General features: G+C 43.3%; 1 protein-coding gene across 1 annotated transcript in view; it reads left to right on the top strand.

The window, feature by feature from the left end:
• The first annotated feature begins 9,500 nt into the window (after positions 1-9,500).
• Positions 9,501-15,632, top strand: part of LOC146174442 (gastric triacylglycerol lipase-like) — a 29,810-nt gene continuing 23,678 nt past the window's right edge. The window contains exons 1-2 of the mRNA XM_084585394.1: positions 9,501-9,560; positions 10,402-10,615. Of these exons, the coding sequence (XP_084441520.1) occupies positions 9,501-9,560; positions 10,402-10,615 (274 nt within the window). The remainder of the gene's footprint in view (positions 9,561-10,401; positions 10,616-15,632) is intronic.

Here is a 15,632-nt window from a genome sequence, read left to right as displayed (position 1 = left end):
CAATTAATAGCAATGAATGTAGTCCGTACAATATATATCTATTTACAGATTTGCTTCCACTACTGCTGTTCCAAGTCTCGTAATTAAGCTTAATATGAGGTTTAGGTTGGAGTCGTTACAGACCGATGACGTTGTATTTAGGTATGATGATAAGGCATTTGAAAGCTTTTACTTGGATGTAAAAATGGCAATAGGGAAAGCGACACATGTATGTTAATAATAGGCGACTCCAATTCTAAGGTACCCTACTAAAAAATTGTATGAGGCAGTAACCTCACATTTTCTCACACAGTCTCAGTTAATTCACGTAAGAAACCACATAGAAATCACGTATAATTGCCTAAGATCTCATAGATTCTTGTACATCAGCATAAATTATTGAAGATATTTTATGATAATGATGTGCACCGCATGAGAGTCCATGGTTCATGGGATTTGATAAGATTGTGGGAGGTTATTGCCCTGTAGAACTTTTCATTTATCAGTAGGGTAGGCAAGACACAAATGGGAAAAGAGGCTTTGGGTTAGGATAATGCAAGCACTCTTTGTCAAAAAAGAACTACAGAACTGTGTCTAAGAAACTATAAAATATTCTGGCAGTTCAGTAGTAAAAATGAAATTTGGTGTAGATCTGTAGTACTTTTTTGTAGTTCTGTAGTTTTTGTGTAGTATATTTCTGTTGTCTGTAGGTCTGTGGCACATTTGTGCTGTAACCACGGAAAGTTTTGATGTTACAACAGAACATTCTGTTGTCCCGACAGGTTTCCAGTCAAATACCGCACAGAAATTCTGTCGTAACAACAGTAACCTTTCAGTACTCTTTTCCGACTGGGCTGGAAACTGCTGGAAGGAGTTATTAGAAGGTTGATGAAACAGGAAAGTTTGGGTAATAATACTTTCTTGTCTGAACGGGATAACAGCGGTTGGACGCGGTAGAGCCATAATAGTGAGACTGAAAATAAAATAAAACGCATACTATGAGCTCTCCGTGGCATCGTGAAAGGGGTGGAGGTCCCCTGCGGGTGCTGTGTAGGAACGGTACCATAGTGACGCCTCCACTTAGCCTAGGCTTCAAGTGAGAGCGGACAAAACAAGTAAGGCGGAAGACCGTTCATGTGTTATTGGTAACAGGGACCGCAACGAAATTCGAGATCTCACTTCAGAAAAAATATTCGGCTGCAAGTCAGGACGATCTTATTTGTGTCGAAGTAACAAGCATTAATTACACAGCTAATGTTACACTTTGCGTCGTACATCTATGTGCCAGGTAGGTTACAATGAATACCGGCAATCTATCTCATGCGACGAATTATCTAGTTAAGAAACTCTTCAAGTAATGGGGCCTTAATCTCTTCCTATAAAATATCATCGACACAGCTACCACTGAGAGGACCCTACCCAGACGGCCACTGACGTCCGACGGACAACCGAACTCGGCCGCAACTCGGCGGCCGATTTCGGACGTCCGCCGGAATTCCGGCGTACGTACGAAAGCGGATGGTCGAATCCGTTCGCCCAGCGGACAGCCGCCGTACGTCCGCCACTGGATTTGCTTTTACACAGCTATGATATAGTTTGTAGTCGTCGTGCTCGTCTGAACTGCGTATAAATCAGTAATACCGTCAAGTCTGCATTATATGATGCCAGAGCGAATCGATGCGATAGAAAGCGTTTCCATTAAACAGTTTTTTTTTTATTTTCCGCGTGTTTCATCGTTGAATTCTTCCATCAAAATTTTTGATTAAAAGTTAAATGACCATTAAACATTTTTCTATCATGATGCTTCGGTGAAATTTTAATCAGTGGCTGAATAGACGCAGCAAGCAGCAAGCTCAAAAAGAACGAAACCGAACCTATCCTAAAAAAAATCTGAAATGAGCCAATCCAATCCACCTGACAAGTTGAAGTTTAGTCATGGAAGATGGCTTCACGTTTCCGTGTTCTGCATTTTCTGCGCAGTTACAAATACCTACGGCTGTAATGCACTGCTAGCATTGTTTTTGCTGTGGCTTTGTGCGGCTGGCACACTTTGTTCACCCGCCGATTCCAAAGTAAGTATTTCACCGAACTTTTGTTTCTTTAGTGGAACTTTTCGATGCACCGATAGTGGTGAGCTTTTGGGTAAGGAAACAGCTCTGTACAGCAGCCGAACGGTCGAGTGTTTTAGGCGAGACTGACAGGATGGCTCCGCGCCGACTAACTAAAGTGCAGCCTCAAGTCTGAGGGCCATCTTTCTCGGCATTACTGGATGCTGCGCCAGTAAGCCGCGCAACTTCTCTGTCTCTGATAAAGGAGTGCCTGCCCGAGCTTTAAAGGAGTTAATTTGTTAACCATGCGCAACGTGCTGAGTTGTAAAAACTATACGAGAAAACTTTTGCACTCCTCGAGCCTATCGTGCGACATGTTTTTTTTTTTTCTTTTCTTTCTTTTTTTTTTTTTTTTTAATGGACAGCCGCTTATCTTTCTCTCTCGAGCTTTACGGCAACTACAGTTTCTAGAAGGAACGGCTGTAGCTACTAAATAACTAAAGGTTTAGTACTCTCCTTCAGCTTTGACGAACCAGGACAGCACCTTGCGCATGTTGGTTATGCATGTGGGACCGAACCGCGCAGAACAACCGGACAAGGAGATGAGAGAAAAAAAAAAAAAGTCAGCACTTCTTTTTCTTGACCCGTTGTTCTGCGCTATTCTGGGACGAATTTGGCATACCGCCGCCGCGATACAGTTGGGCTGTGAGCTCTGGTACCTGCAACGCCTTCTTTTATGCAAAACAGGCATACTGGGAGGCCATGCAAGCCGCGGGCTAAAAAAAAAAAAAAACCCGAGTTGAGCAAAAGTGAGATGAAAACAAAATTGTTGCTTTGTCCTTACAGATATTCAAAGGCTCCTCAGAACTTCACTGCATTATTGACAGCGAGATAATGCCAAAGCTACACTAGAGCCATGCAGCACCTTATAGTGCATGATACTGAGCTTATGTCTCGCACTGAAAGCTCTTACCATGTTCTTAGATTATCATATTAAAGTAGCTTTAAACCCATGCTTGTTAATACAGTGATAGCCATAAATTGAACCTAGGGCATCATGCTCACATACAAGGCTTCTGATAACTGCTGGTCACATGATGTGGGCTATAGCAGAAACCTGTACCTGGTCATCTTACAAGCATTTGTGCAATTGATGCTTTTAATGTGTTGTAAAAGTTTTTGTGTTCTGTTTCTGTATGGGAATGCTTTCCTTATTGAAGGCTAACATTTGGCTTGCTACAGCAAAACCTCTACCTAGTCATCCTAAAAACAGCTCCGCAGTTGGTGCTTTTAGTGTGTTCTAAAAGTATTTGTGTTCTGCTTCTGTATGGCAATGCTTTTCTCGTTGAAGACTAGCATGAGGCTTCCAAAAATTTTTCAGATGCCATTTGCTGTAGCCGATTTCGTAGGCCAACAGGAAGCAGCATTTTGAACATGGAAAACTGTCATCCACGGGGGAAAAACAGCAACATCTCTTTGCATTCTCATTTCTTTGGTATGGCTAAAAGTGAGTATTGTATCATTATCTATATTATTAATATTGAATCATGATTGTCAGTGTTGAAGTTGTTTGAGCGTGATGATTTTAAACATACAGGACATCCCTTCGACATTAAGGTTTTAGCTTGTTTACATGTAGGATGTAGAACTGGTTTCAACAAACTTTATGCAGCAAATTCTTTTTACATTGTCCACCATGTTACTTTTTGTCATTGTCCATTGAAGTAAATGACCAGTATTTTACGTTTACACAGTCGTCCACTCTTAGCTTGAATGGGAATGTGTGGCATGCAGTTTGCAAAATAGCAATGCATCCGTCACAGCCATGCATCAAGGCTAAGTGGCTTGTGCGTAGAGGGACCAGCCGCTCCAGCTTCACGTCACCTGCCTCTTTGCTCCGGTGTGCAGACATGCATTGAGGCAAAGTGGTTTATGTGTAGAGAAACCAGGAGCTTCTTTGTCACATCTGGCTGTTTGTTACGGTGTGCAGATGCACATCGAGGCAAAATAGCTGATGTGTAGAGGGACCAGGAGCTGCTGCTTAACGTCGTTCGCCTCTTTACTACAGTGCACAGCCGTGCATTGATGCTAAGTGGCTTGTGCATGGAGGGCCCAGGAGCTGCAGCTTCACGTCTGCCTCTTCGCTCAGGTACGCAGGTGCGTATTGAGGTAAGATGGCTTATGCATAGAGGGACCAGGAGCTGCTGTGTGGTGTAGTCTGTATATTTGCTATGGTGCGTATCGAAGTACAATGGGGGGGCTCATGTGTAAAGGTACCATGAGCTGCTGCGTTATGTCGTCTGCCTCTTTACTATGGTTCGCAAGCATGCATCAAGGCAAAGTGGCTTATGCATAGAAGGACCAGGAGCTGTTGCTTCACATCTGCTATGATGCGCAGCTGCATATTGTGGGTGGTGGTGGAAAACATTGCCATCAGATACAAATATAGGAGGTTACTCACTAGCTGACCCTGAGGGGGCCTGACCTGACAAAAACAAGGGGTCCCTAGTTTGGGACCCCAGTGGTGGTAGAGGGACTAGAACTGGTACTTCACGCTGTCTGCCTCTTCGCTACGGTGTGCAGCTGCGATGAATGCAGTGGCATCTCAAAAAGTGCATGCCACGCACTCGCATGTTCAGCCTGAGTGGACGACTGTGTACCTGCTATAGCTTTGTTATTCATAGAATAAACCTAGGCCAAGTTGGATAGCTCACCTCATATGTGGTCAGCAAAGAAAAGCCACTCCAGAAAATCTGATGCATTTACTGTCATAGGATTCTTATTCATATACATGCTACTGACAAGTCAGATTCTTCACCCTCAGAAATGCCAGAAAAATAACCAAGGGTGCGTCTGTAATAGTCTAGCTTGCTCTTTCTCTGCATTGCTGTGGGTGGGACAGGTGTGAATCTTTGATTTTAAGCTTGCAACAAGTATGTTATTGTAGTTTAAAGGCAAAACGGTACTAATAATCGTAGCCCCCCGTGGCCTTTATCCCCTTTTAATAGTGTTGCTAGACACCGAATTATTAGTTTACTCTGCACTGTTTCTGTCTAGTTAATGTGCGGAGATGTACAGCCTCGTCCACTTCTAGCTATAACATGCTCACCGCCTTCAAAACGCTGTTGCGTTCGAACCGGCCACACAATAAAGCTAAGTGGCAGGCCATGTGAAGCAGCACATCCGGGTCCCTGTGTGTGTGCACCGATTTGCATCGATATGTGGCTGTTTCGTACGTAATGTTGATTTGAAAGCAGTGTCTGTGTTATAGCTAGAAGTGGACGACCCTGTACATATATTTATATGACTTGGAGTTGTCGACTTTGCACTTAGAAACATTGTAGCGTTATCTGATGTGTTGCTTTCATTTCTTTAATGATTTCTGTAAGGGATCGGTGGGTATGCTAGGCACCTTTATTAGTCTGCTCTTTTTGGGTCACCTGTTCACTGCCCAGCTGCGGCCGTCTCCCACTTGCCCTCGGACAGGAGGCAGAGAGACGTGCACAGAGAGGCAGCTACAGCAGCTACAGTGCTTAACGGAAACGTAGGCAGAGAGGGAAAGAAGTTCCCTCTTCCGAGGACTTTGCTGTCGCACTTGAAGACGCGGGGACAAGCAGTTTGTTCTCGTTGCTGTGTCATGTAGGGGGCTCATTTTTATTTCAGGAGCTTTACGAACAGTATACAACTAAGGGGTCCTTAGTACTAAGCGTACTAAGGGGTCCTTAGTACTCTGACTGGACCCATCACCCGGAGGTAGCACAGCTTTGAAACGAGCACCTCTTTTGGAAGAACTGCTTATCGTTCAAAGAAAAAACACTGTCAGGTTGAAGGGTGTAAGGCCCTCTTCCTTGTTGGGGAGCCCATAAAAGTGACAATTATTCAGTGCAGGCGCGCTGAGTGGGGTCTCGTTGAGGATTCCAACCCTGGATGTCAACAATGGTAGGAGATGGCGGCGTTGAAAAAGGGCAAGTGTGTAACAGTGACGGTATGATGCGGAGCGGGAGGATGTGGGTTGGCTCTTCTGATGTGGTCCGCAATGGTGCTGACTCAGACGCCAATAATTGCAATAATTGCCCTGTAAAAGGAGCCGCCAAGGATGCAAGCTTTGGGCAATGGTTGCGCACGTGGGACACCGTTTTGATGGGTTCTATTTATTTTTTCTCTTTTTTTTCCTAGGGGAGAGAGTTTGGCATGTGACCTAGTGAGCCAATCATTTCGAGGTCCATTCTCTAAATTCCGTTTGTTGTGAAACGAATTTGTTGTCCCTTTTGCATTGCTTGTATTAGGGAGAGGATGAAGAACTTATGAAAGTGGAAAGACATGCCAAAACGTTTGTTAGCCAGTCATGTGTGAGTTCGTTGTCGTTGGGGATGAGAAATGTGGGCGGTGTCCCGAAGTTAATGAAACGGCCCTGCGGCCTGGAGAACTCGTTCTGAGCTAGATTTTGATCTCTTTCCTCTTCGGCATAGATCATGGTCATTGTTTCACCTGTTGTAAATACATACATTCATGTACAAAATTTTCAGTTCATCTTCCTCTCCGTGTGCAAGTTGTTGTGGCCAGATGCAGTAAATTCGCTATTTTCATTTCTAAATAACGTGCCTTTCTGAAGATGGTGAGCTCTTTTGTCCAATTCTGTAAGAAAGCAGCAAAGTGCTCCCAAATCTTCCACAAAACTGTGTGATATCTTTAATACTAACTGCAGCTCGGTGTCACTCAAAACATGTAGTTGAGGTAGATTTCTTCCCCCCCCCCCCTCTTTTTGTTCGTTCAAATGAGGACCAGCGGACACTAACTCTTGCTTTTGTAATGCCCTAGGCCCCGCCTTAAGGCAGTACTCCAATGTCAATACCATCTTTATAGCTATGGCTGTCCAACAGCACTAATGTCTTTTATATACTTCTTTTACTAATCTCTTACCCAAGTGGTGGCTTATACTACGGGGGCGAAAGTCTCTGGACAGTATGTCTGGAGATTTTGGACTAGAATCGCGATGTAAACGAATTGTGACCTTATTTCTCTTGCACACATGAAAGAACTAACGTTCAACTTTCACATCGACAAGTATGGTCCGAGTTTCCTGGTCGATGTAAAAGTTATGTGCTTTGATTGCAGTTTGTGTAGTCCACACACTTGTCCCCGATATTACATAGGGGCAAATTAGGTGCCTTTACAGGGGCAGTTTCTTTGGCGCCCACTACCTTCCCCATAAAAAAGCTACAGTGTTGCTTGTGAACAGCTGGCTGCATTTATAAATACTATTATTTTTTTTGTAATTTGTTGTGCGTAGTTGAGAAATCCATGACATACATGCACAGCTGGTTGCCAGAATTCTGCAACCATATTTCAGTAACTAACATCCATGCTGCATGCTGCCGGTAATACATCAGGAGCTTGTGGTTGTTAGCTTTTTGTGTTTTGTGTAACTATAAGCCTTGCTATTGTAATGTCACATATAGTGCTGTGGGTAAACAAATAACTTTACTTTTAACTCTTGTAGAAGCATGAACACTGCGCAGTCACTGCGGCGGGCTATGCTTCCACATTGGGCTTTAGCCACATGTCAAATGTCTATCTTTATTCTGCTGCAGCAGCTTGCATGTTATCAGATAAGTTACTTCGTCGCAGCTGCTCTAAGGAGACGCTTTCTAGACGCTTGTAGCCTAGATGTTGATGTCGATATACCCCCGACACGCCCAAGGAATGTCTTCGGTAGAGGGTACATGGAAACCAGTGAAATGTGCAGTTTACAGAACAAAAAGGTAACAATTTTAAATGATGTTATTATTGATCACTTCTTTTCAGAGCAGGAACAATGACTTTAGAAATCTGCCTGTTAAACCGCTCAAAATGCAGGTTTCTGCCGCCAATGCGTACCTGTGTAATACTGCAATGCTCTGGCTGTGCTTTATGTTCATATACAGCATCCTTTATGCTTAGTTTCTATGCATGTGCACTCCATGTCTTGGGCATTGCTGAGGGCGCATAGCAGCAAGCATAACATGCCATGTTTGGTCAGAGTGGCATGTTCAAAAAGACGACATAAAAACATTAAAATACTGAATGCCAGGTTCTGGTCAAACTATGTTTGTATCTTTTGTTATTCTGCATGGGTTTTGCTGCAGTTATATGACCTTTCTATATAGTATGTGACAGTTCTGAATGGAGATGCATGCGTACAGTGCCATCTGGAAAAAGCAATTGAGAGAAACTGGCAGTTGCCCTTGGAGATGTGTAATCAAAGTTCAGCACAGATAGCTTGAATTTCATTTTCCCTTCTATTGCAGGAGGAGCCCAGCCTGCTCTTTCCATCTTAGGCCTGAAAGACCAGCAACAGCTGATCGAGCAAATGCACAGGATAGTAACTGCTCCTGGAATCCCGGCCTGCGGAGGCCGCCCACAGAGAACTTGATCATCTCCTCGTTAATTCCGAAATATTAGGTTTCAATAAATACCTTTTCCTTCACCACCTCCCCAAGGCAAGAGCTGTCACGGCCAAGGATAATTAAAAAAAATTATTCAAGTAGATTCTTAATACTCCAGTTGGCCTGCATTTTACCATGCCATTCCTTAACATCAATATTTTTTTAGTGTAGACTATTTATGCATGCAGTTTTTGCAATAAAGCCAAAAAAAATGCTTTTTTTACAACCTCTCATGCTGGTATGCCTATGCACTTAGCATGTTTTCAGGAATGGTGCATTTGTGTGAAGCTCAGCTAGCATATGTGCCTCTTTGATGGAAGTTATAATTGCACACTACTGTTCAGTGCTTAGTGCGTGAAAGTAAAGCAGACAACAGAAAACTTGAACCTGTTGCATATTCTGTTGTCTGCTTTACTCTCACGACAAAGGCATTGAGCACTAGTATGTGACTGAAATTTCCATGGCACATGCTTGCTGAGCTTTACACAAATGTTATTGGCAAGTTTTTACACCAATAGCGGGCCCTGCAAGCATGTTCCGGGAAACGTCCGAATGTCCGCCTCCGGCTGCCCGTCGGACGTCCGTGGGACGCGATCCGGATCCACGAACGACAGTCCGACGGACGTCCGCTGTACGTATATCGAACATAACCGGACTTCCGTCGGATGTCCGAAGGTCCGAAAACGGACGTCCGTCGGTCGACCGTCGGACGTCTATGGCCGTCTGGGTAGCATCTAACGATTGCTCATACTAAATGTTCAGTATTCCTGAAATCAAAAACACATCGGATGAATAACTGATAACCATGTCTAAGTTTATGCCTTATAAATCTGGCATTTCCCTCAAAGCTGCTTACACGTAAAAGCCAGGACGGTTCGAAACATCGTTCAGTACGGGCACGTCCTCGCCCAACAGCTCTAGCCGTTCTCATTTCATGTCAAAAAAGGCATGGGCGCACCAGAGATGTTTCTAAACCTAAACTCTTCTAATTTTACCATTTTGGCCCACTTACTAGCCTATTCACGGAAGCGTTTGTAATAGTGCAGAAATGACCGAATGCTTGAGCCGCTTCTCTTGCGAAACGCAGTTCCCCATTTTAGGCGATCACGTAGTCTGGTAGCGTTAAAAATACAGTATTTCCTTTACTTTGTTCAATACCCTATGTGTGTGTGTATATTTCTCTGTTAAGATTTGTCTTAGGTTTCCGTTCTTTATAACAACGTATATTCTCACAAAGGTGGCCCAGTTGTCTGAGCATCCGCCTCACTTCCAACACATCCCTGGCGGAAAGTGTCGCCGGGTAATCACTACTGATACAAGTTTTGAAACTACAAGCTTTCCCCTGGTCTTGTGTACTGGGCTTACGCTTGGTAAAAAGGTTCTGAGTCAGCATTAACCTGCTTTTTACCATGATGCTTTTAACCAAATGTCCTACGCCCTAACAAGCATAAGCCATCAGCAGCAGCGTCACCACTGCACATAATTTTCGAATTTATTAGACGTGCATGCATTGACGCATGCGCATTTTTATACTCCAGCGCACTAACCGAAGCGCGATAGGAAACATGATGTGGCGTTTGTGCCATAAAGGACGTGGGCTGCGCGACACCATTTTCAATCACATGAAAACTAATATTCCTTGGTACTTAACCCTGACCTCCGTCTTTTGTTATGAAATTGTACATGCTTTATCATTATGCATGATCGGCCGCTATAGATATATTATGCATATCCCTCTTCCACATTGAGGGTAGCACACTGGAACCATTTCTGGTTTACATTTCTGCCTTCCCTGCTCCTAGTTATCTGTCTGTCTATCTATGTATCTGTCGATCTATTCTCTGTATTATCTGCGTATCTATCTATCTGCATATTAACTTTGGGCCGTGGTGTAAACAAACCGACCAAGCATGGCATTCCCAGCTTAAAACCATCTTTAACACTGACAGTGCGAGTTGGTGCGAGACTTCGGCTACTCCTGCGGGACAGTCAACGCCACTACGCAAGATCGATACGTCCTCGAAGTGGACAGAGTGGGCAAAGGGGGCCAGTGCAACACAACCCCGTCCAATGCCAACACGTGTGGGAGCCCCATTCTGCTGATCCCGGGAATACTCACAGAGTCCGGCGTGTGGTTCGTCAACTTTCCGACTCAGTCTCCAGGTAATAAGATAATGACAGACCCCCATGATACCAGATATTGTTGTACAAACACAATAAAACATAAACGGTGTTACCTAACGTCAATATTATCTACATGTGAGAATGAGTGAAAAAAATACCTTCGGTTATTATAGTATCTCTTTCCTAATAGCATAATCTCTCAAGTGTCACTCTACCAATATCTGCTTCTACGTGCCATTACCGTCGTATCTAGGCCAAAGACACTGATTATACTGTAAACAAGGTACCCAAGAACGTTTTTATAACCTCTCACAAACCTTCAGCACACATATTGTGTCCCAATACCTTGCCAGACGCCAGTGCTCCTATTTTCAGACAATACAGTTAATTCTGGACGCGTTTAGCGGAAAAGGGTAATGGAATAGTAACCGAACAGAAAGCAGTCTATTTACAACGGATATGATACAGTATTAGTATATTACGATCTAAATAAGTGTAGAGCCTAAAACCTTACTCAAAGCCGTTTTTCACTACCCAATTTTCACAGCAATTAGAAAAAGGTCATATGAAAATATTTCTTGACAGAATATTTTATTCTAAATTTGCGCTGATAAGTAGCGTCACATTCTCAAAATGACCGTCTTTCCCAGCGTGTAATAAGCGTTTGAGTGTTACTTTTTTTCTGAGAGACATCTATATTCAGAGACAATGCAGTATTTCGGCGCCCAAAAGTGGTGTCCAGGATTGGGTGCCATGTGCCACAAAGTGTGTCCACTGGATGCAAATGGGTACGTTTCAGCTGGACGTTGGTTTGGTTCCTTAGTAGTGAAATGCATGAATATACATGCCTATGTTAACATTGTACAAACAATAACCTAATAGGGAGGTTTAGATTAGAATAGGGTAACCCAACTTTTGAGGACCCAAGGAAAAAGCGGGCCACGGCGCAGCGTGTAAGCAGAGCGGCGAGATTAGAATAGGGATTTTTCCGACGCAGCCTAGCGGGGCTTATATTCATCGACAGCCACTTCTCTAGGGTAAGCAATGAAAAGGATTTAAGATACATAAAATCTTTTAACACTCTTCTATTCAGAAAAAAGTGTCATTAATATACAAAAGCAGTTTAAAAGAATCATTGATATAAACAATTTTCTTCGGGCATGACGACAGCAGCCAATCTTAGCCAATCCATGCTGAGCCAGGAAACCTTATTTGAAGTTTCTGCACTTTCCGACTTCTGGTCTCCATGACAACAAGACGAGGCGAACTCGCTAAACCTAAGAGCTCGGTAAATCCGAAAGCAATCAGAATATATTATGCGTTTTAGCACTAATATTTGGTGGTCCGGGCATCATTTGACATAGCACAAGCTTCGTACGCCTTTTGTTTGCCGTGAACACATGACACCATGCAGCGGTAACGACAATAGATTACGAGGCGAACGGCTGCCGCTTGACCGGGTGGGGCCATATTGTCGTAACCCAAGCGCCCTAATGGCGGCTTGAGGCGAACCCTATTTTCGAAAGCTGCGGTCCGCCCCAATCAGTAACACACAACCCCAGGCATGACTTACGTTCTGCACAGGGCTTGGGTCCCTCTATTCTAAAGCTCCCTAATGTAAATATTTCCATAAACATTACCTGTATCAAAGTGAGACGAGCTTGCTAATCGCAAAGATCAACTGAAACGTCTGACGTAATTACCTTAAATCATCGGTTTAAATTTATTTTTATGTTTTATGGCGTACATGGCTCCGATCTAGTTGGGAACATTATATTATCTACTTGATGTTTGTTATGATGAAAACAATTGTTTTGCGAAATACTGCATATTGATTCTTTTCGGTAACATTTTGTCTTTTTTGAGGGTTGTTTCTTGTCTGGCACCTTCAATATTTTTCTGTTTGGCGAATACGTTTCATCAGTTATTACTGAATGTTGCGTTCGTCGCTCTTCCCTAATTGACCTCTGCACTTGTATCTCATACTCTCTATAGCCCCGCTCTTCGTAAATCCCATCCCTAGTGGAAGTGCCAGAGTAGAACCGGATAAAGGCGGCTTTACAGTATGAGAGAGCACTGAACAAGGGTTGAGGAGAAGCCCCAGTTCTTAAGCCGAGCCAACGTTTCTACAAGGGGAATTGCTTCTGTCTGGGCTTTTCAAATATTCGTAAACATCACAGTACTACTCTAGTATATTACATGACGTGAACTGCACACGCACACTTTAAACATATACGGGAGGACCTAACTGAATACAACCAGGTAGGTGTTTTAGAGAGACGGTGTGTCTTGTCCCAATGAAACGAACTGATAGCTGTCGAATGTAACCCGGACAAGCCTGCAGCATCTAAGAGCAAAAGTTTCACTTCACACAAGGTCTAATTAGCTCCCTCCATTCCTTCATTATTCCTTGCCTCTCCGATATGGTAACTCGATATGGCAACTCCGATATGGCAACTCGGGCTTCGCCTGTAAGATGGGCAAATGTAATCACAATCAAACCAACCGAAACCTTTGATCCCCATTTCAACACACATTGTTACGACGAGGTTAAAGCCGCACTTTATGTCCGTGTTCCTTCTTGAAACTGGGCCACCACAAACAGCAGGCCTAATCACGAAACAATATTTCGCATATAGTGACGAGAAGGCATGCCGCGACTACAATCCAATAATAAACTGCGCCAAGCTAGGTCTTTTGCATGTCAAATATAATCAGCCACGTTAAAGGAATGAAAACCTTCCTGCTCTCTGAACTGAAATAGTAAGGAATTATTAGAAATAATCTGTTACTTTTTCGTTACTGATTTAAGGAAAAACTCGTACTTCTTCTCAGTCTCCTTATGAGCAGCAATGCGAAATTGTGCAAGGCGTCCTGCGTTGGCTTTGATTTGTTTGTTATGGGATCGTGGATTCCATTGTTAACTATGACTTCCATTAGGGTTGCGACTAACGTCTCAAGTTGTTATGCAATATAATGTATGCGTTATACTCAAATAATCAAGGCTGGATTTGATGTTGGCTCGGTGTGTCGACTTTTGACTAGATTGTTGGCTATGACTTGAATTATTGACGACTTAGATTGAAGATATGAGACTAACACAAATCATTATGCATTGTCATCAAGGCTTTATAGCCAATTATTTATGATTACTATTCGGTATTCCTTGTTGAGTATAGTCTGGATTGGATTGTAGGGTATATCTTGGATTTAGGCTATGGCAAATGTGGCAATTCATTATTCAGTTTTATTAAGGAATTATAGCCAAGTAATGATGACTGGTTTCAGTATTTTCTCTTTTGTTGATTCCTGTGTGAATTGTGTTCATTGGCTTTGGGTCGTCTTTTTGGTCACGCATTCCGTGGACAGCTACTTTCTTCCTATGCCTCTGATGAGTAAAGAAAGGCTTTCGTCTTAAATTTTTCAAACAAGAACTTACATATCGGGTTCAGAAAACGATGGCCTCTTTAGTATGGTTAGGCCAAGCGCAAATATACCTGTGCTAGCCATGCAGTTTCCATGTTTGGTCACAAGTACTAGCTATCGTAAAATCGTGAATCTACTATTAAAATATGTGAAAATAAAACCTCCCTGCGTGGCGTAGGAGTAATGTGTCTGATTCGGTGTCCAAGAGTTGATTGAGTAAAATTCCATCTAGAATGTGTTGCCCACTTTGGCAGCTTCTCTCAACGCGTTCATGTCATGGTGATGTCACACAGCTCGCCGACTAATCAGCGCCTAGGCATGTCACCGGCCAATTCTCACTGGCATGCTCGTGAGGAGGGGCAGGCAGCTTCCGCATCTATGGAGCAGTTCCTCCGGAATAAAGCCCTGCAAGCCATATGCGAGTAAAAATGTATAAGCACAAGTGCCTGGGGACAGGACATGGGATATGCCATAACGTGGCACTGCGGTTTGCAGACATGCCTCTTGCGGCATTCCAATTTTTCGAGCGCAGGGGTGTACTAAAAGAAGTGAAGCGTGCTATCTCCCTAGAGTCCAAGAGCCTGCCTTACGTGACTGTGCATTAGGATTTCTTTCTGGCTCGATAAAAAACGTCAAATGAAAAACGCTTATCACAAAAATCTTTTCCACGTGACTAGGGAAGACCACCTTCTTCTTAAAGCATGCATTTAGAAGGCTCGTAAATTCACTTTCTGCAGCCTACGCTAACCACTTTGAGTCTAAAATAGCAGCCGATATTCTGTTTCAATACTATACTCACTAACCCATCTCGACCATAACCAAATTCAGTGCGGCAAAACCAATAAGCAGTACTAAAGAAAAATGAAGCTTGCCACACTTGGAGTGGAACTTAAAATACCTGCGGAGTAGCATGGCAATTTGTCATGGCTACTTACACTGTGGCTTCAAAGCTCCGTAAGCATTCGGGAAGGTTGGTTCGACGTGCTCCGGGAGAAATGACGCAGCGGGAAAAGACGTGGTCTAAAAAAAGAGATGCACACAAGGCGCCTGTGAGTGCATTCTTTTATCGTCCACATCTTTTTCTGCCGCGTCATTCTTCCTATTCCAAAGCTCCAGGTCTTTTAAACACAATAGGGCCATTTGAATAACCTACACCAGCTACACCAGTGCAGCAAAAATTTATTGTAGGTATAGGAGAATTTCTACACCGGCGTAGCGGGTGTATGTTAAACAAACGGCCCTAAAATAAATCATCGTGCAGAAGAATGTTCATATACTCACAAATTCGAGTGGATAAACAGTTCAGTCAACCTGTCAAATTGTCAGCGTTTGGACAATCTTGTATGCAAGTGAATCAGTTATTTGAATTTATCAACCTGTTCTATCTACGAGGTTAGCTATCCTCGTAAAACTTCTGACAAGGCCAGGCAAGAGATGTGACTCATTCTTTTTAACCGCCATCAGTTTTCGATAGCCGACCTTTTCCGGGAGGAATTCCAAATTAGTGACCAATATGGCAACTTGGCTTTGCGTCTTCAACCAGTGCTTTTTGCACAATTAACGCTTTAAAGCCGCGTTTGGAGAGAAATGCAGGCGGCCCGTCGCACACACTATGTAAGCCCTAAACTAG

This window comes from Amblyomma maculatum, chromosome 11 (assembly GCF_055883805.1).
Source record: "Amblyomma maculatum isolate TAMU_Amacu chromosome 11, ASM5588380v1, whole genome shotgun sequence".
Classification (NCBI taxonomy): domain Eukaryota; kingdom Metazoa; phylum Arthropoda; class Arachnida; order Ixodida; family Ixodidae; genus Amblyomma; species Amblyomma maculatum.
This window is presented reverse-complemented; position numbering and strand designations above follow the sequence as displayed.